Source organism: Pyxicephalus adspersus, chromosome 5 (assembly GCF_032062135.1).
Source record: "Pyxicephalus adspersus chromosome 5, UCB_Pads_2.0, whole genome shotgun sequence".
Lineage (NCBI taxonomy): Eukaryota > Metazoa > Chordata > Amphibia > Anura > Pyxicephalidae > Pyxicephalus > Pyxicephalus adspersus.
The window spans coordinates 46,124,247-46,148,214 of NC_092862.1; the positions used below are offsets into that span (position 1 = coordinate 46,124,247).

The following is a 23,968-nucleotide window of genomic DNA, read 5'->3' on the forward strand; positions in this document are numbered from 1 at the left end:
ACAGTGAGATCAGCACTCTTTTTTTCTCTGTTTAGAGCGGGGTATGTCACCCGATCTCACACTTGAGCAATGCGAGATTGGGTGACATATTCAAAAGACAAAGGAAGATGGCAGTGCTCAGCATTTCCTCTGCTTCAGGACCAAGCCAGATTCCAGGATGACTTGGACCCAAACAAGCACAGGGCCAAAGAAATCAGAGGTAAAGGTGAGTGTTTTTTTTGTTTTAATTCTGCTTTAAGGGCTCAATTTTAAATTATTCCCCCAGTCAATTCCTCTAAAATCCGCTGACAGATGGTCATATCTTTCTACAGGTCTTGTTAGGAGACAATTATCTGGCCAGCCATCCTGGGCTGTAGGCCACCGCAGGATAGCATACCCTGTTTATTCTCTTCGTTGGCGTCCTTGCAACAGCAGGGAAGATCACCCAATTACCTGTCAGTCCTCTGCCCTGCACCCTCGGCACCCCTGATTTCCCTTTAGCTGTGAATAGTCTCACAGCATCCCCTGCTCTGAGACTGTATGCTACTGAAGGGGATTTAGAGTGTGCTAATGAGCAGAGTATTTTCTGATCCCAGTCCTGCACTGCATTTGGCTGCTGGGGCTTTATAGCCTCTCTGCTCCCAGTGATCTGTGCCCGTTATAGTGTTAGGTTAGGCTGAATTGCTGCTGGTGTATGAGTTTGTCTGATTTACCGTTGCTGACCTTGTCAGCTCCTGACCCTTGGAATGTAAGCTGACTGGACCAACACCGTGACCCCAAATCTGCTTTGTTTTGCCCCTTGGATACCTCCACTGGTGGACTGATCAGCCGTGCTAGGAAACGCAACCAGTCTCCCAAGGCTTAGCGGGGGGCTTGCTAAAGGTGAAGACTGCGGTGTTGGATTGGAAGACTGGCGTCTGGCAAGTACTGGTGCTAGACCAGGGCCTTATATTCTCCTATTAAAATAATGATTCATCCCGCCACTTAGTGGTCAATCATCAAAAGTGCACAACTGTGACAATAGGAAATGAATAGTAAAGAAACATCCCTAGATGTAGGTGTGACCCCCTTCTAACATGACTTGGTTTGGCATAACACTTTTGGGTTGCAAGGATGTTATATTTTTTAAAGCTCAAAGGCAGGAGAAGATCTCCAGGTCTCCATTGAAGCTCTGCTACTCCTCCTACTCACCGCATGGGTGTGATGTCTACAAACATTTGGTGGTTAGTATATCTGCAATTCTTTTATACAAAAAAAAAAACTAAAATATACGGCTTTGGTTTTTTCTGGACAATTTTGTTCACAGTATGAGATTAGGTCCCCTAGTGGAAAATACTCAGAGGCGTGTTTCTTAGCAATGTATGTTATCAGATGATCGGATAACTGCAGATTTTAAATCAGACATCGGTGAGTGTGGCCCAAATCAGAAGAAATATTAATAGAAGCATCAGAATTACTTACAATGCAGAAGGGGTTCCATGCAGGAAATGTCTGACAAAAGGAAACTAGTTTTGGGTGGTATTAGATACTTCTCGCCCAGAAGATGAATGACTTGTGGCCATTCTGAACTGTTTTCTGTAACACGCAATGGCCAGTCTATGCTCTCAATTGATTGTTGGACACTACCAATGATGTTCACACTGTGTTCATACACATCCAGGGAAGACATCTCTTTGGTCATATTGCAGAGTTCAGCCAAGCTACTGCTTTGTACACAAACTTCTGAAGTCAGTTTACTGTTCTCCTCTTCAGACTGTCTGTAGGCATTGAGCAGTCCATTCTTTAATCCCTCTTGAATCAATGTCTGTGATTCTTTCAAAATAAGATCACATATCTGCAAGACAAGAAATACACAGGAAAATAAATATAGTGTTAAAAAGAGACAGGAAACCAAATACTTTTCATTAAGAATTGAGAAAACTGAGAAACTCTGGGTTAGAATGCCTGTCATAATTAGGTGTGCAAATAACAAACATTACTTAGTGTTAAAATGCAGCATTCGAACTAATAATCACCAGTGTTCTCCCCAGCCTCTTTTAGCTGGGCGCACCACCCGGCACTTTTCAGTAACCAGCCGGCTGTTTTTGGGTGGTTACTGATGAGTTGGGTCACAATACAGGAGCTGCCGCCTACCTACAGCTTCTTAACACCCAGCTTAAAAATATCTCTGGGTTAAACATTGAAATAATTATAGGAAACAAATCCATGTGCAGCAAATTTAATCAATCATCAACTTTTCTTCCAATTAGGATATTTCCACTCAAAACTGATAATAAAAGTCCAACTGTGCACTAATGTAATGCTCTGCACACAGTGTTGCTCTGTTCTACGGAAAAGGGAGTGGGGAGGATGAGTAAGTGGCACCCTGTTGTGCTCTCCTCTGTAGGAAAGTACAGTGGTCAGATGGGCATCAGGATGGCTCAGCGAATAATGTCAGGTCACAATCATTCATCTCATGTGACTATCCTCCAGCATGTGTACATACCCTAACAAGCCAGTGGCACATAGATAATCCCACACATACCTAATATAACTTTTGATGCTAATCAAGTGTTTGTAGCAAGAAGTTTTTAAATCAGATCAGAAGCAATTAGCTTGAAAGTAACAGCATTTTTCCACAAAGTATATGCAGTAGATATCAAATGTATAATGTCTTTAAAAGTCTCTACTACTAATGGGAATTGGCAGATATATTGTCAGTAATAAGAAACAAAGTTGTTTACCCAGAGCCAAAGAGAGCACAGAACCAGCAAAAATTCAGTGCAAACCTCCTGGTCCTGGTATTTCAGGACCTTATAGCAGTAAGTGATTGTCTAACACTTTTTGTACAATTTTTCAATAATCCATGGTCTAAAGCCACAGGAGGGAACAAGGGCTTATTTTAGAGTGCTTTCCATACTTGTTTAGAATATGTATACAGGTGATCAGGCTATATTCCTTTGCTGCAGCAATAAATATTCTGGCTACCAGCCTGGCTGTGATGTCTGTATCTCACAACTGGCAGGAAAATAACAAAACTTCTGACAGGTAGAAAAGTTTCCACTTATATATATTTCAATTGTGTATGTAGCTGCTTGCTCAGAGTTTAGCTTGAACATTTCCATTTTAAAATAAACCTGAGATTGCAAGAAGCTGATGTCAGCCTCTCCCTGTGAAAATGCTGGAACATGCTGAGGAAGAGTTTTTTTTCCACATGTTATCTACTGATGATAAATAGAGGTGAAGGAGCTGCTTTAAATTAAATTGTGATTATTATAATAACAGCTGAGATGTAAATAGAAGATTGCTGAGTTCCTTTATTTTCTTTACCAATTATTAAAGTTTTTAAAGGATTTGTTATGCCATATTAATTAGATTTTCTGTAGTGACCAAAGTTACACATAAAGAAGAAGAACAGCAGACTGCTAACATAAGGTAGGTAGGGGTATTCAGGAGCAAAACAAACATTAATGATAATTGCAAAGCGTGACATAAAAAAATTAAAAAATTTAAAATCTTCAGACTCTCTTCAAAAGAGCCTATTAGTTCTCAAAAAGCTTTAGGCCTTTTCATATTTGTAGTGGAAAGTACATGGTTAGCTCTGCTGTACATCTAAAGTTCTACCTTCTTTTCTTCCTTGTTTGGATCCCCCATGCTCACGTAATAGTTCAATCAGTCTCAGCAGCCACAGGGGAAGCCTGGATATGCCAGGTATTCCCAACTACTATGCTGCAGCCCATCTAAGACATCAGTCACTTTGGGAAAAATATGGAAGCTGCTATGCCAAAATCTATGGACTATATTATGTCACATGTACAAAACTCTCACAGCTTCCAGTTTCTCCAAGACAAAAAAAGTCAGAATTTGAAAGACTGAAACAAAAATGTCCATATATTGCAACTAACTGGATCTGGTAGTGAGCTTTTCTTTTATCATGTGGATAACATGTTTCCCGGTTCTGGGTAGCTATGTTTAGCTTTCCACTGTAATTATGGAGGAATTCATGATTGTTGGGGGGACCTATGTGATGGGATAAACAGCAGCATGACCTGAAGGTCAATCAGGATCAGCCCGGGAATTGTAGAATAAATTATATGACTTTCATTGATACCACTTAGCAAAAGTTACAGGAAACCCCTGTTGGCAGATGGATCCAATAAAAGGATGGTATAAGTAATTACATTCCTCAGCTTAGATTAGGGGTTTCAGCTGTTGTAGTCCCACAGTGTGTATCTGGACAGCTAATCACCATGTCTCAGCGTAATGAGCTTGTATCTGAATCCATATTGAGAAGACATGAATCCATATTGAGAAGACATGAAACATTCACAGCACCTCTCAGGAGGAAGATACAAAACCTTTTTTCTAATGCAATTTAGAAAGGTAATACAACACATTGGAAGTATAGGTTACCATAGAAGATGGAGTACCTCACAAATGGAAAAAATGTTCCACTAGTTCTACTGGTTCTATTGGTTCTCAGGCAGTTATGTACCATGGGCAGCACACACAAACCATGGGAGCAATCAGAACCCCATAATATAATAGAAAATGCTTAACTTTCACCTTGTAGAAAAATATAGGTATATTTATAACAGCAACAAAAAGCCAAAATTCACATTAACACTTGTACATACAGTCAAAGACAAGACAAAGACAATCAAGACAATAATCCAAAATTTGACAAAATCCAATGTAAATAAATATAAAAACAGTAGTACATGTGCAAGGCTAATGGAACGCTGAAAACGTTTTTATATTTTATATTTAACAGCAAAAAGAGCAAAATAAATGAAAATAAAAAAAAAAACAGAAAAAAGGATGTGAAAAAGGGGGGGGTTGGAGGAACCATCTCCAGGAGGTCATAAGGTACCTATTCATTGAGATAACATTCAAAGTTTAGGGGCAGTCGGAGATCCACAATTGGAAATGTTTTGTATAAATGCCAGATGCTCTACAGGCGTAAACAGGTGTATCTAAATCACTGGGATCCAGCATGGTAGCTAAATCCTCCATAAATATAATATAATTTACTCCCATGAACCACTGTTAAATAGTTAATGTTGAGAATTGTTTGCATGAAAATGTCTCCTTTCCTCTAAATAATTTAAATGCAGCTAGAGAATATATTGGAGTAATAAAAAAAATGAGCTCCATGACAGTAAAGATAAGGAGCCATCATTACAAGGCACTAAACACTCCAAGAAAAACCTCTGCTGATGATGTGATTAAGCAGCATTCTGTATCATTTTATGACTGCATTCCGTAGCACTATATACTAATCTGGAAAGTACTATTTTTCCTATATTAACTGGTCCAGTTTCCTCATTCATGCATAGCCTGAATTAGTCACTGAGCCTAAGAATTGTAAAGTATTCCCCGTTATGTTGCCCCTATTTACATTTGAGTTACATATTTGTATTTTGTATGATTTTATATTATACAGGTAGTCCCCGGGTTAAGGACATCCAAGATTTGGATGCCTCCTAGATACGAACAGGGCTTCCCTGCCCGCTGTTTGCAAGATGGAGACTTGATGGGGGAAGGGGCGGTTTGCATGACTTGCAGAAGAAATGTTTTGCTAAACACATCTGAGGTTGTGAGTGATCGTAGGGGGGTGAGCTATTTCTGATGCCTCTTGTAACTCTTTAATGACCAAGGCAAATTTTGCAGTTGTTGCTCCAGAATTTATTGAATGTCTAGGCTCTATAAAGATTTTTTTTTTCCTTTGTTTGTGAATAACTCACAGTGAGGATTTTATACAGTAACTGACACCACACTGCCTAATATTATGTTGAGACAAACATCTGTCCTAATTGCATTTATTAAAGTAATGTACCTGTTCCGACTTACATACAAATTAAACGTAAGAAAAAACCTACAGTCTCTATCTCGTGTGTAACCCGGGGACTACCTGTATTTGTATATTTCATATTAGGTCCATTTGAAACTATCAGTGAGGCACTGGTAGAATGGTATTCGGTGTTTGGTGTTTTAGGGTGTATTCAATAGAGATGCCACATGTAGGTGGCTGTTATTTGCAAAGATTGTATCATTTACCATATTTATGTAGTGCATAGAATTGTTTCATGGATTTTTTTGGAATGTGCATATAAAGCAGGCAGCATGCTGCACCCCACAGCACATTATATTTTTTTTTGTTTTAACAAAAACATTTAATAGAAGGAACAGATCTTGTACAATAAATTATTGGTATTAAGGTCCATTTAGGTTAGCATGATATCTGAATACATCCTTGCCTTTATGCACAACAGACACTTTAAAAAAAACTTGTTCACGCACAGCATAACATAACAGGCAATAAATAATATTGACACATTTGATTTCTTCCCCGATCTGCCTTACAATGCCAAACCTGTCACAAAGCTGGAGTTTTCATTAAATAAAGACTGCTGCAAAAATCTGTTTAAATGATCAAGCCTCCAATGTGTATTCAATGTTCCTTTTCTCTGCACAAGTTACTATACTTTCCTTGTAAAAGCAACAGCCATTATTACCACTAAATTATGTATGTGGCGAAGATATCTCTTCTAGAAAACATTCCGTAATTCAGTCAATGAAAAATTCAGCACCATTTATTATTCATGTAGACCTTGTTTGCAGACTTTTACTACATCAGAAGGGTTTCATAATCAAATTCAAGGCTGCAACCTCACAAGCTGAGCAGTGTACAGGGGCATAATCTATACTGCCCATACAACCACAAGCTATTCCTTTCACTCATATCAGAAATTAGGGAATTATTGTTATTAAAATCTATTTAACAGACATTCCTGCGGAGCATGAGACAATGGTTGGATAAAAAAAAAATCTGCCTTACAAAAGTACTGAAATCTAACAAATGATGGAATTATGTCAAATTCTGTTTCACTACATAGCTTAAAGCTGTGCTGCATGCTGACTGTGTTTTAAAAGTAGAAACCTTTGATGGCTTAGTAAAGATCAGTACTAAGTGTAGCCATTATTGAAAAACAAACACGGAGGAATATGAAATATAAATACCCCGCTGTGCTGTTTGCTATGAGAAGGAATGAAAAGCTGCAAAGAACTTGTGGTCTTTTTTTTATTGAAACCATAAAATCAGAAATTGGCAAACTTCAGAGATTCCTAAATATGTCCTGTAAAATCGGATTTCAATTACTTAAAAGAAGTGCTTAACTTTTCTATCACAGTGATGCAGGCAGTAAAAGAATCCTGTGACCATAAAGACAGGACAGAAAATTCAGAGATGGAAATTTAACCTTCAGAGTTCTGTAAAATTTATGGCCTACAAAATGTTAGAAAGTAAAGCTGGCCTTTGAGGCCATTTTCATTCCCTGGGAAGCACACATATTTTATGGAAATGAAAACACATTCTTTTGATTTCAAAAGGGATACATCTCTAGCTTTGTTGCTTTGAGCCAAAGAGATTCACTGAAAATGTAGTTCTTCAGCTGACTTGCATCAATTGAGTTTGAAAGCTGATGTGAAGAAACCATTTCTTCAACATTGAGACATACTGCAAAGTCATTTTCCAAAAACAGATAGCTGTTTTTAAAATGGTAACAGACATACAGTTAGGTCCATAAATATTTGGACAGAGACAACTTTTTTCCAATTTTGGTTCTGTACATTACCACAATTAATTTTAAGTGAAACCATTCAGATGCAGTTGAACTGCAAACTTTCAGCTTTGATTCAGTGGGTTGAACAAAAAGATTGCATAAAAATGTCAGGAACTAAAGCCTTTTTTACACAATCACTTCATTTCAGGGGCTCAAAAGTAATTAGACAAATTAAAAAGCTGAAAATAAAATGTTAATTTCTAATACTTGGTTGAAAACCCTTTGCAATGACAGCCTGTAGTGAACTCATGGACATTACCAGATGTTGGGTTTCCTCCTTTTTAATGCTCTGCCAGGCCTTTACTGCAGCGGCTTTCTGTTGCTGTTTGTTTGTGGGCCTTTCTGTCTGAAGTTTAGTCTTCAACAAGTGAAATGCATGCTCAATTGGGTTCAGATCAGGTAACTGACTTGGCCATTCAAGAATATTCCACTTATTTGCTTTAATAAACTCCTGGGTTGCTTTGGCTGTATGTTTTGGGTCATTGTCCATCTGTATTATGACACGCCTCCCAATCAATATGACTGCATTTAGCTGGATTTGAGCAGACAGTATGTCTCTGAACACCTCAGAATTCATTCAGCTGCTTCTGTCCTGTGTCACATCATGGATAAACACTAGTGTCCCAGTGCCACTGGCAGCCATGCACACCCAAGCCATCACACTGCCTCCACCATGTTTTACAGATGATGTGCTATGCTTTGGATCATGGGCTGTTCCACGCCTTCTCCATAGTTTTTTCTTGCCATCATTCTGGTAAAGGTTGATCTTGGTTTCATCTGTCCAAAGAATGTTTTTCCAGAACTGTGCTGGCTTTTTAAGATGTTTTGATCAATGTCCATTCTAGCCTTTCTATACTTGAGGCTTATGAGTGGCTTGCACATGGCAGTGCACCCTCTGTATTTACTTTCATGCAGTCTTCTCTTTATGGTAGACTTGGATATCAATATGCCTACTTCCTGGAGAGTGTTGTTCACTTGGTTGGCTTGGGTGTCCAGGTCTTTTGGCGTTGCTGAGTTCACCAGTGCTTTGTTTCTTTCTCATGATGAAAGAATCTGTAGATTTTGCCACTCCTAATATTGTAGCAATTTCTCAGATGGGTTTTTTCTGTTTTTGCTGCCTAATGATGGCTTGTTTCACCTGCATGGAGAGCTCCTTTGACCACATGTTGTCATGCACCTCCTTTCAGATCAACTCCAGGCCTTTTATCTGCTTAATTGATAATGACATAACAAAAGGAAATGCCCACACCAGCCCATGAAATGAAATAGCCTTTGAGTCCATTATCCAATTACTTTTGAGTCCCTGATATGAAGTGATTGTGTTAAAAAAAGGCTTTAGCTCCTCACATTTTTATGTAATCTTTTTGTTCAACCCACTGAATTAAAGCTGAAAGTCTGCAGTTTAACTGTATCTGAGTTGTTTCATTTAAAATTAATTGTGGTAATGTACAGAACCAAAATTAGAAAAAAGTTCTGTCCAAATATTTATGGACCTAACTGTAAAACACCACTTTTACTTTTCTAGCAGCCACAGTGTACCTACAAATGATTAATAACTCATTCTCTGGAACAAAAGTAAAATAAATAGTAAATAGTAAAGATAAATACCTAAATACCAAATGTTTTTTTTAATGGTTTTCAACACCCATTGATTTTAAGTATAATCCATGTGTGACCGAGTCTCCCATGGCTTGGCTGGGGTGTATATAGTGCCAACGCTAAGGCACTTTGTTAAGGGCTCCAGGAAGGGCTGTGTGGTTGTCTTCCAGACACCTGGCTTTTATGAAAAGGTGGTTTTAAGGGTCATGGAGCTGGCTGAGGAAGAATTGGAAGGGCTCCTTGGCCACTCGGTTTATGTTTGGGTCTTCACCTGGAGCAATAGAGCATAGGTGCTTTATGTAAGAGGATCAGCAGTAGACTGCTAAGAGCTCAATGGCTTCACAATTTTTGAAGGGAAAAGCGTTCAAGAGGAAAACACTGCACAGTGAGCCATTGGCTTTTGTTTATGAAAATTACTGTTGGTTGTACAGTATTTTAAGCCAGAGAGGCATCTACCAAAGAGGTAGTAAGTGCCCAAACAGAGCTAAGATTTGTTTTATTTTATGTTTGTTCACATTGTAGCATCCTTGTGCTTAAATAAAGTACCCAGACAGGAGCCTGAACTTTGATGAAAAACCGACTATGTGCTGCCTCATTTGAACTGCTGCAAGCCTGGTGCTACGAGCAATCCCCCACAGCAAGCTCACACATAAAATTAAGGTAAACGGGAGATCAGTCGGCATCTGATTTATTTTACAGATACCTTTCTCTACTGGGTGATAATCACTACTTTTTAACAGTTTGATCACAGGGGTGTTTATTTTTTACTATTTATATTTAGCTTGAACAGACAACATATTGGACCTTTAGGAGGGTGGAATTGGGTAGCAGGGAACTTGCCAGTGTTTACTGGAAAGAGAAGTTACAATAGGCACTGAACGACTGATTAAAAAACAAAAATTAAATATTGGCAAGTCCGATGAATTTTGATTTATCCAATAATGTGCAGATGGCAGGTCTAACATTTGGCAGAATGAATCCCTTGGTATGAGGTGGAGCAGTGCAGTTTGTCAGCATAAATGAGTGACAGATAAATCTGCAGGTAATACACGATGCTACAAAGAATTGTCCAAAACGCTCATCAACTTTTTAATACCTTCATAAATCAACCTAGAAAGGATTCACGTTATTTGGAAGGAATACAGATATCCAATCCAGTAACTAAATAACCTGACCACAGATGTATGTGAATGTCACCAGAACGGATATTCATTTTGTCACTTTCAGACATGATGGTAGTTTAATTTAAATTAGTTTAGACAGTTTTTGCAGGTCTCTGTTAATTTAGAAAATGAGCCATGAACACAAACTCCCTTTTCCTCCCACATCACACAGACATATAATGTGCTCCACTGATGGTAAAAGGTCATTATTCTCTTATTTTCCCAGCATAGGAACTGCAATTAATTTCTTGAAATGTCTGAGAATTTTTAGCAAGTAGATCTGTGGAGCCTGAGTCACATTAAAATAAATGGTGCAGCTCAGTGAATGTTTTGTGGTTTACAGACTAATAGTTATGTCGGCATTGGCTCAGGGGTGTCGCAGGCATAAATCATTCCATGCAGGGAAGTCATTTGAGCTCCTTATAACACTGAAATGGCATTACAGCTGCTAAAATGACATCTCACTCATAAGGCCAAAGCAAATGAAATAGTGGATGTAAATCACATGGCAGCTAGAGTTGAATCTCAAGAATAAATCCATCAAAAATGAAATTTCATAGTAATGTGGACACAAGAATGTAAGAATACAAACCACTGTCTGAGGTTACCAAAGGCAAAGTGTTTCCCAAATCACCCCTATTATGTTAAGACTGGAAGGGTCCTCTTATCACAGTTTGTGCAGGTTTTTATCTTTATATTTATTGTGCAGCACAGTATGCTGGAAATAAATAAATAAAAGATATTAATTACAACTAAAGTCTTTATTGAAAAAGCTCAAGTAACTTAATTTTCTTTAATTTGTAAGTGTAAGTGCTGCAGAAATGTCTCACTGAAAGAGAAACTGTTCACCTGTTGTTATCAATGCTTCCTGTATGCATAGCGTAATTTTCAGCTTCCCCTTTGCAAAATTATAGATTGGATCCCGATCACAGAGTGAGTTACGCTGTCATCAAAGCATCAATAAAACTACAGCAAAATGTACTCTGATTTCAACAAGTTGCAGCAATCACACAGACTGGAGGAAATCTAACATTATCCCTTTCCTACCATGCTGAACTGTCCATGGACCACTGCTTTTGTTGAATTTTATTTTGACCCTTTAAATCATAAAATCTCAGCATTACACATGGGCATTACCTAAGGTAGTCTTCGTGTAGCCACAGCCTGCATAGGAATGCACGCTCTTCCAGATTGACACCCAACTATCAAGGCATATTATTATTTGCATATCTCCTCTCAATTACTAGCCCACTGCTTCTCTCAGGGCTGTAGGCTATAAACAAAGAAATAAGGCAGAGGTATGTGGTGATTTTAGGAATTTATGTACAGCCTCCTCACTAGCCATTAGCTGCCTGCATTGCATAGAGAACCACAAAATAGGGTAAAACCAAAATGTTATTTTTAAATTCTTATTATTATAATGTTTAAAAGGGATTAAAGTTAACTAGGAAAGGCTGGACCTGTTATCGCTGCAGGGTGATTACACACAGGTAAGTATGTGCAGAAGCTCACCACCCGCCGGAGTTTATTTACGCTTTAAGTTTATTAGGCTGATCATGTCTCTTCTGCAATAGTAAACCTGTCTGGATGCAGTATAGTTCCACTTAAGTACTTAGCTGTTATAAAAGTAATAAGTGTTACCTTTTGGTGATACTCCAGGGCATCCAGTTCACCTTGATTCAGTGCATTTGTTCTCTTACGTTTCTGTAAGATTCAACAAAAAGAAAGTTACATAATTCATCATATGGTTTTTAATGGACAGCACAAATTTCTGGATCCAAGACACATGAGATATATTTAATTTCTTAGTAGCAACCTTTTGGCACTTCAGTAACCCAGTTTCAGCACACGGATGTTAGTGGTTTGTCAATAGGGAGTTAATCTAATGTTGAAAAAAAAAACTATGTAAAAATAAGGAATTTGACTTTAACTGAAACAATCCCTGGTGGACATTCTTCAAAGTCCAAGTGTTTTAATGGTGGTAAATGGATTCTCCACCAGGAAATGCTTCAGTGAATATCAGGTTCACTGTTTTATAAATAGATTCCAAAAACTTCTTTGGAAATTACCCATTTGCAAAATTTCATCAAGAAAGTGTATAACAATTTTATTATACACCAACATTTAAAAAAGAATTTGGTTCAGAAATGTATTACTGAAATAGTTATACAATGTTTAGCTCAATGAAGGTTTTTCTTATTGTGCTTCTCCAATAACTGCTTTGGATGTCATTTTATAATTCAATACATGTATGCTCTTCAGGGTTCTGTACTGGCTGTATTACTATAATGATTTGGGAGAGAATGTTATGCAAGTCTTCTTCCTCAATGCACAATACATCACTTTCTTGTACTGTAACTCACCCTCTGCTTTCCTTTTTTTCTCTGCAAGTTTCTTTTATTCCCACCTTACAATAGTCTACTATTCTCCTCTCTACAAAACATAAAGACATATATGATGGAGCATCTGAAGCTGGTGCAGGTATGAACAGGCACCCCTGGGTGAATACACTTTACACTTACTGCAAATTCTATTTTTTTTTCTTAGAGACAGAATCTTTTATCAGCCTTTGCTAAAAATGAATAAATAAATAAAAAAGTTGTGTATTACGGAGTTTAAAAATTGAAGCTCAAACAAAGAACATCAGAATGAATGGGAGGTAAGACTCATGTTCACCTCTGAAGCTATAATGAGATAGAGGCGGTCACAGAGGAAGACAGAACACAGCTGTATCCATTCCATCTTGTATTCAGGGCCGGATTTCCCACAAGGACAGCTAGATTAATAGCATCCCTCTTCCCTTTTCTCTTCCTCTCTCCATATATCCCTTTTTTCTTTCCCTTCTCTCTCTCTTCCATCTCCCTCTGTCTCCCTTTTCCCTTTCTCCTTCCCTCTCCCTGTCTTTCTTTCTTTCTCTCTGTTGTTCAGGTGGAACGGCTTCCATGGCGTGGTATGTGTGTCAGTATCAAAGGCTGGTATTGGCTTCGGAAGAGGGGGGGAGGCAAATGTTAGCTGGCCTAGGGAAGCCAAAAGAATAAATCTGGCCCTGCCTGTAATAAAATGCTGTTTGTAAATTAAAGATTGGGTATAAATAATGAAAATGATATTAAGACTGTAAACTAAAAAAAATTATAGTAATCTGTTGAAAAACTCCAACTTGGTCAAACTTTTCCACCATAAGAAGGATGGTCCAGGGATTGTTTGGAAAGGCTGAAGACTGGAATGTGTTATTGTAAATACACACAATATGGGTATAGGTCTAATTAGGCATGCTTAATACACAAGTTTACAAAGAAATGCCTCCTGCAGCTTTGCTTGCACATGATGCATATGATGATTCCAAAAGAGATTATGAGAGGATGGGGCCTTTCTTTAGGTTATGGAGAATTCAGCAGGTAAAACAGAACACTTCTTTTGCAGAAATGCACACAATGACAAATCTCACAGGCCCAGGAACCGCAGTGCCAATGGAACAGGCGCAGGGATTGCAATAGCAACCCCTGTTCACGGGGGGGGGGGGTATAGAGCCTTCCATCAATGTGGAATAACTGGATGGGCAGGTGTCGGACTAAGTATGGAGAAGATTGTGTTAACCAGGACTAGGTGTAGGACAAAGGCCTTAACACACCTGCAGGCCAAGTAAGCCCCTTACTGTGGGTCTGCAAACAGGACCTTCCCCTGCCCACTTACCAATCTCTTGCCTTCCTGTTGGTGCTGCATAGCTGCCAATATGGGACTGAAGGCACAGGTAGGCACGGTGTCCCTGCACTGAGGGAGTCTGTCACTAAAGGGGCTACACACTGGAGGTCTATTGCTGTGGGTCATAGGGGAGGCATCAATGGGGTCCGTCACTGAGGTGCCAATATTGTAGATGATGTGCAAATTTGCAGTGCAGGGGTGGCACAGATCCAAATTCTGCCCACAGATGGGTCTGTAGCTGCACCCTTGTGTAGTGTGTAGAATTAAACTTAAATCTCTAACTATGTGGAGATTCATCTCATCTTACTTTTTTTATATAGTGTAAGAACTAAAACAGTTGACATCGATCCCTGTTCATAAAGGAATGATAATTACATGCTCTTAACACAATCCCAGGCTCTGTACCAGGGGCTCCCCTGTACTGAAAGCCAATACCTTTCTGACAGCCCTTTTTCCGGTAGGGGCGCTGTTGTCCTGTTGCCTGTCATCCCGTGTATGGTCGGTAGGTGGCGGGTTGAGTGAGAAGTAAGGTTTGAGCAACCTGAAGAGCTCCTCCTTCACTCTGTACAAAGTCCTCGTCTTCGTCTGTTCCTGGGGGCAGCGGGGGTCACCGGTCAGACCTCCTCCAATCACATACCACTTGTTAATTAGAGTCAATTCATCGAGGAGCCAGCCTGCGGAGCTCTCACACACCACAGCCATGAGTATGCTATTAGTGACGTGCCACGTTAGGGTGCACAAAACGAAATACGAAGTCAGAGGTCCTATAAATTCATCAGACTGCTATGCCACATAAATATTACCCGGTATTCGGGTTGTGCCGCTCACAGATTCGAAGAAACATCTTCCTGTCCGGCGAATATCTCATTCCCCGCTCACACGGCTTCCAACATAAACACAGGCGGCGCCGGCGCCATCTTGTGATGGTAAAGCAAACTGCAAGACGAAATCGTGGAGCTCCTGTGCAGTTCTCTTTGCCTTTATTATTCACATTTCATTGTTTGAAACAGACATAGAAAATTCGAGGTTTTGCATATATATGAATCTGATTTGTCTCTCTGCAGTGAGATTTGTGCAATATGCATATAATGACTGTGCTTTCTGTTTTAGCCTAGAGGGCTGAAGTTTGAACCCTCCAATAAGTTTAGTTTGAAATACAACCCTCAGCTTTACTACACTATAAATAAAAGGTAATCAATAGAAGGGCAGTGTCACATTTGCAATTTAGCAACACGACGGCTGAGATGCAAGTGTTAATAAATCTGATTCACCCCATGATGCTTTGCAGTGCAGAATCACTGAAGTTTACTTAAAATTTCATTCCCATGGTGGCTGAAATGCTTAGTTGCTAGTGTGGAAGTGGCGACAAAGCGACTTACCAACAAATAAATGTTACAGTAGGTAAATAGGTGGCCAAGTGAAGAACAATGCAGGTTTTATTTTCCATGTCATAAGAATATTCTACTTTTCACAAGCAATGTTAAAACCAAACTACAGGCAAATAGCTCAGGTAAAATAATAAAAGTTGCAGGCTTCCAGGGCAAGCAGCAAATATGTGATATTCTGCCCTGCAGCTGTTAGGTTGCTTCCTCCTGTAGATCATAACAGAAATCTTTAACCTGCAAACTACATTTGTCCTAGCTAATAGGACAGCCATCTATAGCAATAGTGCTGCTTCTTCCATTTCTTATATTCATTTTTTCCTGGTGTTTGTAAAATTTCCTTATACCTGTTTTCAGCATACAAATATAAAACAATAATTTCAACTTATGGCATATTCTCATAGTTGCTGGTTAGTGTATATTGTTTTTTATTATCTAATTCCTTATAGGAATTTTCAGTAACCTCCAGTTTCTTTTCTTTGTGATACATTGGGAAGCAGCCAACCTAGCCATATTGACTCTTTAGGTTGCTGCCCTATTCTCTAGGACAAATGCCATTTACAGAGGCTGACATATTGCTTTTAATAAACGAAGGTTAATGCAGTTACCCATATGTTGAGGTGACCGCCGACATCTAATTACTCAATGTGTTATGAAAGTACCCCAATCTAAATAAAGAAATCCATTGTAATAAACAGATCCGAGGAGGTCTGGTCTGAAAAAGACAAATAATTGGTAGCATGACTGAGATTGGTGTATTACACAAATATAGAATACTGCCAGGTAATATCTTCTCAGAAACAACTGTTGATATATGCAGAAAGAGAAGCTCCCTTAATATTTAGAGACATTGCAACAACATTTCCCCATAACATTTGGTTTTGTTTCAAGGGGAAGGGCAGTAAAGTAAATGGCTAAAGGAAAAATGTCTAAAACAAGTTTCACCATCTCCCATTGTATCTCCAGAACTTTCAAGGACAACTGTGTTAGGCAGTAATAACATTCTAAAAAATTCCTCTTAAGGGAGAAAGTAAAAAGACTTTCCTCTGTGTAATAATCATTATGTCTTATCCAGGGTAGATGTGGTGTCTGTGACAGAAGGACTCAATTATCTGAACTGGGGTGTGGAGGAGTAACAAGATTACCACTGTGCTAAGCAAACCTCCTTTAATTGCACCACTAGAAAAACTCATATAGGAGTGACGCTTTCACTATCTATTGTGACGTATCAGAAAACCCACCAGAATATTTCACAAAATAAGCACTATGCCTTCCTTTTGTACATGATGTTAATTCATGTCATGTTACACAGCTTTTATCCTCCTGTGTCTCTTACGTTTCCTTCATTTCTCCAGCCTCTGTAGGATGTTTAGACATTTGATGCTTCCAGTGGTGTTATATGTCTGTGCATCCTGCCAAGATCAGTGGTTTTATCCTCCAATCCCTGTGGCACACAGGACACAGCATTGATGTAAAAGTTAGATAATGAAACTAGGCACACTGTGGGGGATACAGCCACCTAACATTCATGGAAATATTGAACGCCAAGGAGGAGCTGCAATGGAGGTAAAGTAGGAGACATGAGCTGCATTAAAAATATATTCAATGTGGCCTTGTCATTATGGCTCATAATTTAAGGTAAACACATATTCAAAAACATATGCAATACTAGGTTGCCTAGTGTCCTGTTGTCTTGCCAATCACTACTTGTTTCATAATAATCCAAACTATTTTTTCTTTCACTTTGATCACTTCCAGGAGTATTGTAGGCTCTTTGAAGCAGAGAATCCCAGCCCCAATGTCAGCAGAGCTGTAAGTCACTCCCTGGGAAGCCTTCGAGTGATTGCAAACTGCAATGAGTTTTCAAACTCTACGCAGGTAGAATTTTCAAAGTGTACTGAAAATCTCCTTCTTTTTATATACTTTAATATAGCCTTAATATAACCTTTGTAGTGGTTTCAGCTTTCAAGTAATTTGGGGGCCACTTTTAGAACACATTACACAAAGGCTACACTGGCAGCTCTTCCGACATCTGCCATGTCCTAACAAAGGTGGCAGTGCCTAGCAGCAAATTTGTACAGATTCTTGAATTACTCAAGTGAAGCAATACCACTTTATGGTCAAAAACATTGCAACTTTACAATGGGTATGAAAATCACACCAAAAATTATTGCTGCTTTCTAACTTGTTAGCACAATTTATCTACCTGTACACACACACACGTAATACCCGAGATAAGGACATCCAACATATGGATGACTCCCAGATACAAAATACGAATGGGGTTTCCCTGTTCACTCCTGTGCAGGACAGGGGCTTGATGAGGGGGAGGGGGCAGTTCACATGTCTTGCAGAAGAAATCTTTTGCTAAACATAGCTGGGGTTATGGGTGATCTTATGAGCTGAGCTGATCTACCACCTCTTGTAACTCTTTAATGACCAAGACAAACTCTGCAGTTGTTTATTTTTGCATATCAAAGCATAGCTTGAAGGTAATTAATGCTTGGCTAACCCAGAAACAAGTTTGCCCTTGCCTGAGTAGTAAGTACCTGATTTTATGAAGTAGAATCTGAGAAGACTTCCAATGATGTCAGCAGCTTGTCTCAGGAAAAAGCCCCAGCCCTTCACATGTTGTGTGCCATGGTAGTGCAATCAACACCCAGCAGTAGTGTGCAGACACACACACCTGGCTGCAAGGAAAAAGCTGGACTTGGAATGTGGGTGATCCTAAGGGATGAGCTGTTCTTATTATTAAACAGGATTTTATAGGCAGAGGAGGTTTCTCTTTACATATCAAAGCACAGCTTGCTCCAGAAGTTATTGAATTTATAGGCTCCAAAAATGTATTTTTTTGTTTTTGCTTTGTTTGTGATTAGCTCACAGTGAGGATTTTATACAGTAACTGACACCATGCTGCCTAATATGTTGAGACAAACATCTGTCCTAATTGCATTTATTAAAATAATGTACCTGTTCTGACTTACATACAAATTCAACTTAAGAACAAACCTACAGTCCCTCTCTCTTATGTAACCCGGGGACTACCTGTATATAAAAGAATGGATATCCATCATTTGCGGGGGTCCCCTTCCCGTCCGTCTTTACTGCCGCAGCCTCCTGCATACATACGTCACATATCCCAGGAGGCTATGGGCTGCTCCTGGGAATGCCTGAGATCGGGAATGCTCTATAAGGGGCTTTCCTGGATGACAAAACAAAAATTGCCGATCTCACATGTGCAGCGTTTTTCTTCACATTTGTCATCCAATCTCAAGCTGTGTGAGATCCGGTGACGTGGGATCACAGAAGGGAAGATGGGTGCACCTGTTGTTATTTATGCACCGGAAAGAAGTCGGGATGGTACAGGACTCACTGGGCTCAGTTTGCGGATGCATTGAGGACTTTTTTTTTTTTTTGTAAAAGTTCTACTTTAAAGACATTGGGCTCATTCAGAGCTCTAACATTACATAATTATAGCTGCCATGTAAATATAACACTGCTGGAGGAACAAGGGGACACAAATGTACAATCAGAAGATGCAGCAATTACAATGAGCGCCCCTGGTTCCTCCAGCCCCATGACAGGCTTCATCTCTACAACACGGCAGAGTATTCCCCTATCCCCGGCCGTATAGGGCCACACGCCGCCTCCATGCCTTTCCCGCTACAGTGCTGGCGGATGTGACGTCACGGGCCCGTGTTTGAACCTAGTGCCGGGTTATCGCCTGGCTTTCCCCGCGCCGCCCCGGACCGGAGTTCCCTCTGCTAGGACCAGACATGGCGACAGGGAGTGCGAACCTGCCGGGCCAGGATGCAGGCGGCAGCTCCCCCTTCACCGTCTTCTTGTTTGACCGTCGCATGGAGCAATGCGAGTGCGAGGAGAGGAGCCTGGAGGTGCGCGGCGGCTTCACCGAGCTTCGGCAAGACGTGTGTCGGGTACGTCAGCTGAGGAGGGCTGGGGGCCACATACCTGTCAGGCGGAGACCCTGGGGACAACACGGGCTGCAGGACTTACCCCATCCTCTGTGTGTAGCTATGCAAGGGAGACCATTGCAATACATTGTGCAGAATATCCAACTCCACACAAATCACCATTTCCTGTCATAATATATTAGTTTCTATTATGTGTTTCTATAATGTGTGCAGAATGGGAAAATTTCATGTTTCTTTTACCTTTCTTTATTACTAGAATGGTTACAATATTCTTTCTTGGTTTTATTATTAACAGTAATTATTTAGCGCCAACATAATATGCAGCGCTGTACATTAACCCCTCTAGCGTTCTAATTCTGTCCATATTTCCATGCAAAAAGCATTGTTTTTTGCATGGAAATTTATTTTACATTGTAGGCTTATAATTCCTAGGCATAATTTGCCAAAATATGTCCAATATTTATTAAATTTAATAATAAACTTTAAATAAAAAAATTACAAAAATCTGTTAAAAAATAAAAATAGTTAAACCTGTAATATAACTGTACAGTAGCATGTTAAATATATATATATATATATATATATATATATATATATATATAATATATAAAGATTTCTTTGTATTGGACTTAATACACCTATTTTGTATTGAATCTAATACAAAACTATTTAAATTTCCCACATCCCTCCTGCATGCACCGACATCACCGGGAAACCCTGGACTTCAGCAGTTGCCGGCTGGCAGAAAGAAGACGTGTCCTCAGCACCTGCAGGGACATAGACGGGCATTATGTGCCAAATTTAGTGTCCCCTGTTTGTGTCATGGGTATCAAGTTACCCCTATTATTCTGTTTGTCCATTCCATTGTCTTTGTAGTATCCCCTTACTAACCAGTGCTTCTGTATTGTGACCCAACAAGTCACCTAACCACCTAAAAATAGCCGGGCGGTGCACCCAGCTAAAAGGTCAGGAGAGAACACTGATGTGTCGGTGCGCTTGGTTGCTATTGATTGTTGATGTTACTTCAGAGTCCCCCTCATTGCCATGCATGTTAGTAAAATGCAGCATACGATTGCATTGAATGGGTTGCTGAACACTGTGCAACCCTCACAGCATGTGTATTTATTATAATGCAGCACACCAGCAATGATGAAAGAATGTCCCTGTTTGAAGATTTCTCCCTTTCTGTGATGGGGACTCTTTAATCTGAGGTAGTGTTTGGCAGAATCTTGCAATCAACCAGTGCCAAGATTCTGACAGATACCTTAAAGCATGTTTAGAGCAGGTGCGGTCACCTGGCTCCTGAAGATCATCACCATGGTGACTTCTCCCTCCTTGCAGGGTGTGTTAGTGTAAAATAGGTGCATTCACCCTGCAGAGCTCACATAGCTGCTAAAAGAATGTTAGGTTAATTTATATGCAGCAACTTCATGCAAATAATTTTATTACAAACTTGTTTTATGATATTCATGCATCTCATTAGGAAGAAATGAGGTGTTGTTTAGGCCAATAAAAGACTATATGTTATTGGAAGGTCCAAGAGAACTGCCTATGCACAATGAATTTGTTTTTAATATTTTTACAGGCCTTCGGGATCAACACAAATGATCAGTTTGTCATTTCAACAACAAACAGAAAAGAAGTAACCAATGCAAACTTTAGTAAGTTTAAATTCTTTAGAAGAATAAGATTGCAGACCATGGAAAATGAAAAACAAGGCTTTTTTGGCTGCACTATATAATGTGTGTGCCTTCTGTGGGTATTTCTGGTATTGTGTGATGTGTGCAATACCATGTATGTTGTGTGTGTGATTTAAAATAACAGACTGTTTTTTTGTATCAGCACAGCCATGCGCATCCTCGACCAGTTGGCATGGTATAAGCTGGCCAACCATAAAGAGCCACACAAAATCAAGCAGTTGTGAATGTACCCTAATAGGCACTCACCAGATAGGCATGTTCAGACATCCATTTTTCCAGAATTTTGTAAGCATTTTTACAGCCTGCAAATGCTTGAAATTACATTTACTAACATTTGTTCCCAAGCTCCATGTAGCTTCTAGGGATGTTTTGCCATCCAAACGCGCGTTCAACTGCTCATAAAAGCTCGTGGAGATGTTTAAAAAGCCAGATAATTGCTTTCTAAATAGAAAAAAATGGTTTAGATGGTTTAAAAAGCCAGAATAAAGACCTATAAAAGTCTGCACAGGAGTTTGTAAATGCAAGCCTTTTGTGCCTGGAAACCTTACTGTGCAGAGTAGGTGTTCGCAGTTTACCTTTTTCAGATGCTGAACATGTCCACACACCTGTTTTTGAGTATTATTAATGAAACACTTGATTATTCAGGTGTGAAACTGACGCTCTGCTAGAAATATACTCTCTAGTATATTGGTCGGATTAACCTATTCTCTACCATGTCACGCACATCTGTTTTAATACTCTTAATCACTTGGTATTTCACAAGTATTTTATTAAATTTAAAAAAAAAAAAGTTGACAAAACACAAAAGCAGGGTTACATAAAAAAGCAAAATATAATAGTATAACAGGATATAAAAGATACCCAACACAGTCTTTGAAAATGAGTAATTTCCTAAAAACATTTAAAAAAAAGGGGGGGGGGGGTTAAGAAGGAACAGGTAGGAGTGCAGAGTAACTGAGCCCAAAATTTGATCCTTATCACATGTTCATATGAATTGTCCTGGGTTTCTAAAATACATTTTTTAATTCACATTGCACAAATTCCCTTTTCATGGAATTTACAGGGACACCATTTATTGGCACTATCAGGCATGTAACAGGGTTGTTTTAACCCCCCTAGCAGTCTGATTCTGTCCAAATTTCCGTGCAAAAAGTGATACAATTTTTTTGCATGGAAATTTATTTTACATTATAGGCTATAATTCTTAGGAAAAACTCACCATAATATGTCCAATAGGTAATGTATTAATAAACCTTAAAAAAAACACAAAAAACTAAAATTTAAATAAAAAAAAAATAAAATAAATATATATTAAAAAAATATAGTTTAACATGTAATATAAGGCATAGTTCTCCCCAGAGGTTTTTAGCCGGTTGCTCCGCCCGGCTGATTTGAATACCCCGCCCAGCTCTCGGCAGCTCTCATCCTCGGATGCACGGATCTCAGTGAAGCTGTTCTGTGTTCTCTGTCATCTGTTCAGAGGATTGCTGCCGATGAGAGGTGAGCACACACAGTTCAGCCTTCATGTGAAGGAGACACAGGCAGCCCCGCCCCCATCTCATAGCACGAGCTCAGATTTCTGCCTTTGAAATGTATCCACTGCTAGCTGCGTGTGAATTCTGCATCCTCCCAGCTCCATAGTTCTCCCCAGAGGGTTTTAGCCGGTTGCTCCGCCCGGCTGATTTAAATACTCCGCCCAGCTCTCGGCAGCTCTCATCCTCGGATGCACAGATCTCAGTGAGGCTGCTCCGTGCTCTGTGACAGCTTCCTACCACCCGGCTGAAAAAAATTTCTGGGGAGAACACTGCAGCTCTGTGTGTACAAACCTCCATATCTCCTAAACTGTATGTCACAATGACCTGTAATTTTCAGGGTGTACAGGGGACCCTCATAGATACCAGGTATTACAATTTCAGCCCCCCAGCTTTAAAGAATTTCAAGATATGGGGGTCACAAATGTAAAAAGTTATGAAAATTGAACTTTGCGGTTGCTGTAATGATGCCATGGTGATGAAAGTTGATCGCCACACGTGTCTCCCACTTCCACCGCTATTTTTGTTTCCCTGCACCTCTTAATTCTGGAGAAATTGGGGTTTGAAGTAAGATGCAAACAGATATGTGTAACAGAGCAGGCAGCACATTTTGCTAGGTAGAGATTTATGTTCTCATAAAGCCATACTAATGACATTTTAAAAAGGTTTAGCCACAAGTGTCCCCCACTTGCACCTACAGTTTCAGTTTCCTATGCCTCCACGTGTACCTTAAAAATATCAAGTTAATACAACCAACGTTTTAGGAGATCTGAAGGTTTGAACACAGCGAGTTGTTAGGCTGCAGAATATGACAAGCAGCTTTTACACTCACATAACGATCACACTGCGCTGCCGATGACATTACACACTGCGGATAAACTTCACAAACTGTTTTTATTTAGAATATGGACAGTGATAAGAGGGGGTCACTGTCTGTCTTGTCCTGATCTGATATCACATGCATGATGCTATTAAAGCATTGCCACATTTTTTACATTATATTAAAAAAGTGACTTTCTCTAATGGAAAAATGTGTGTTTTTTGTTTTTACACTTTTGTGGAGAGGACCTCTCCCTTCAGTCTTCACTTCCATTTCAGTAAAGACCGAAGGGGAAATCCGCAGCCTCCTGGGATATTTGTGTCACATATCCCAAGAGGCTCTGCACTGCTCCTTGTGTGCATGCACCTTCAGAGGCTTTCTTATAATGTAAAAAAAAGTGTTCAATCTCATGCATGCGCAGTGCAAGGCAGCACTGGACGTACAAGTGAGCATTAGGGAAAAGGTGGAAGCTGGGCCTGCTGGGCTAATTTTGTAAAAGAAGTGAAAAAAAAATGTTTTCACAAAAGTTCACTTTAACTAAAGACACAGGAGCACATC

The 23,968-nt window shown here is 39.5% G+C and overlaps 2 protein-coding genes across 4 annotated transcripts in view; one reads left to right on the plus strand and one right to left on the minus strand.

Annotated features, from left to right (window-relative positions):
• The window catches only part of METTL4 (methyltransferase 4, N6-adenosine), a 78,346-nt gene extending 63,442 nt beyond the window's left edge, over positions 1–14,904 (minus strand). Inside the window, exons 1-3 of the mRNA XM_072411359.1 lie at positions 14,480–14,904; positions 11,987–12,049; positions 1,441–1,813 (exon numbers count right to left, since the gene is read on the minus strand). Of these exons, the coding sequence (XP_072267460.1) occupies positions 1,441–1,813; positions 11,987–12,049; positions 14,480–14,746 (703 nt within the window). The 5' untranslated portion in view covers positions 14,747–14,904. The remainder of the gene's footprint in view (positions 1–1,440; positions 1,814–11,986; positions 12,050–14,479) is intronic.
• A 4,198-nt stretch (positions 14,905–19,102) lies between these two features.
• Positions 19,103–23,968, plus strand: part of SMCHD1 (structural maintenance of chromosomes flexible hinge domain containing 1) — a 63,955-nt gene continuing 59,089 nt past the window's right edge. For all 3 annotated transcript variants that reach the window (XM_072411360.1, XM_072411361.1, XM_072411362.1), the window contains exons 1-2: positions 19,103–19,361; positions 20,944–21,019. In XM_072411360.1, coding sequence (XP_072267461.1) covers positions 19,203–19,361; positions 20,944–21,019 — 235 coding nt within the window. In that variant the 5' untranslated portion in view covers positions 19,103–19,202. The remainder of the gene's footprint in view (positions 19,362–20,943; positions 21,020–23,968) is intronic.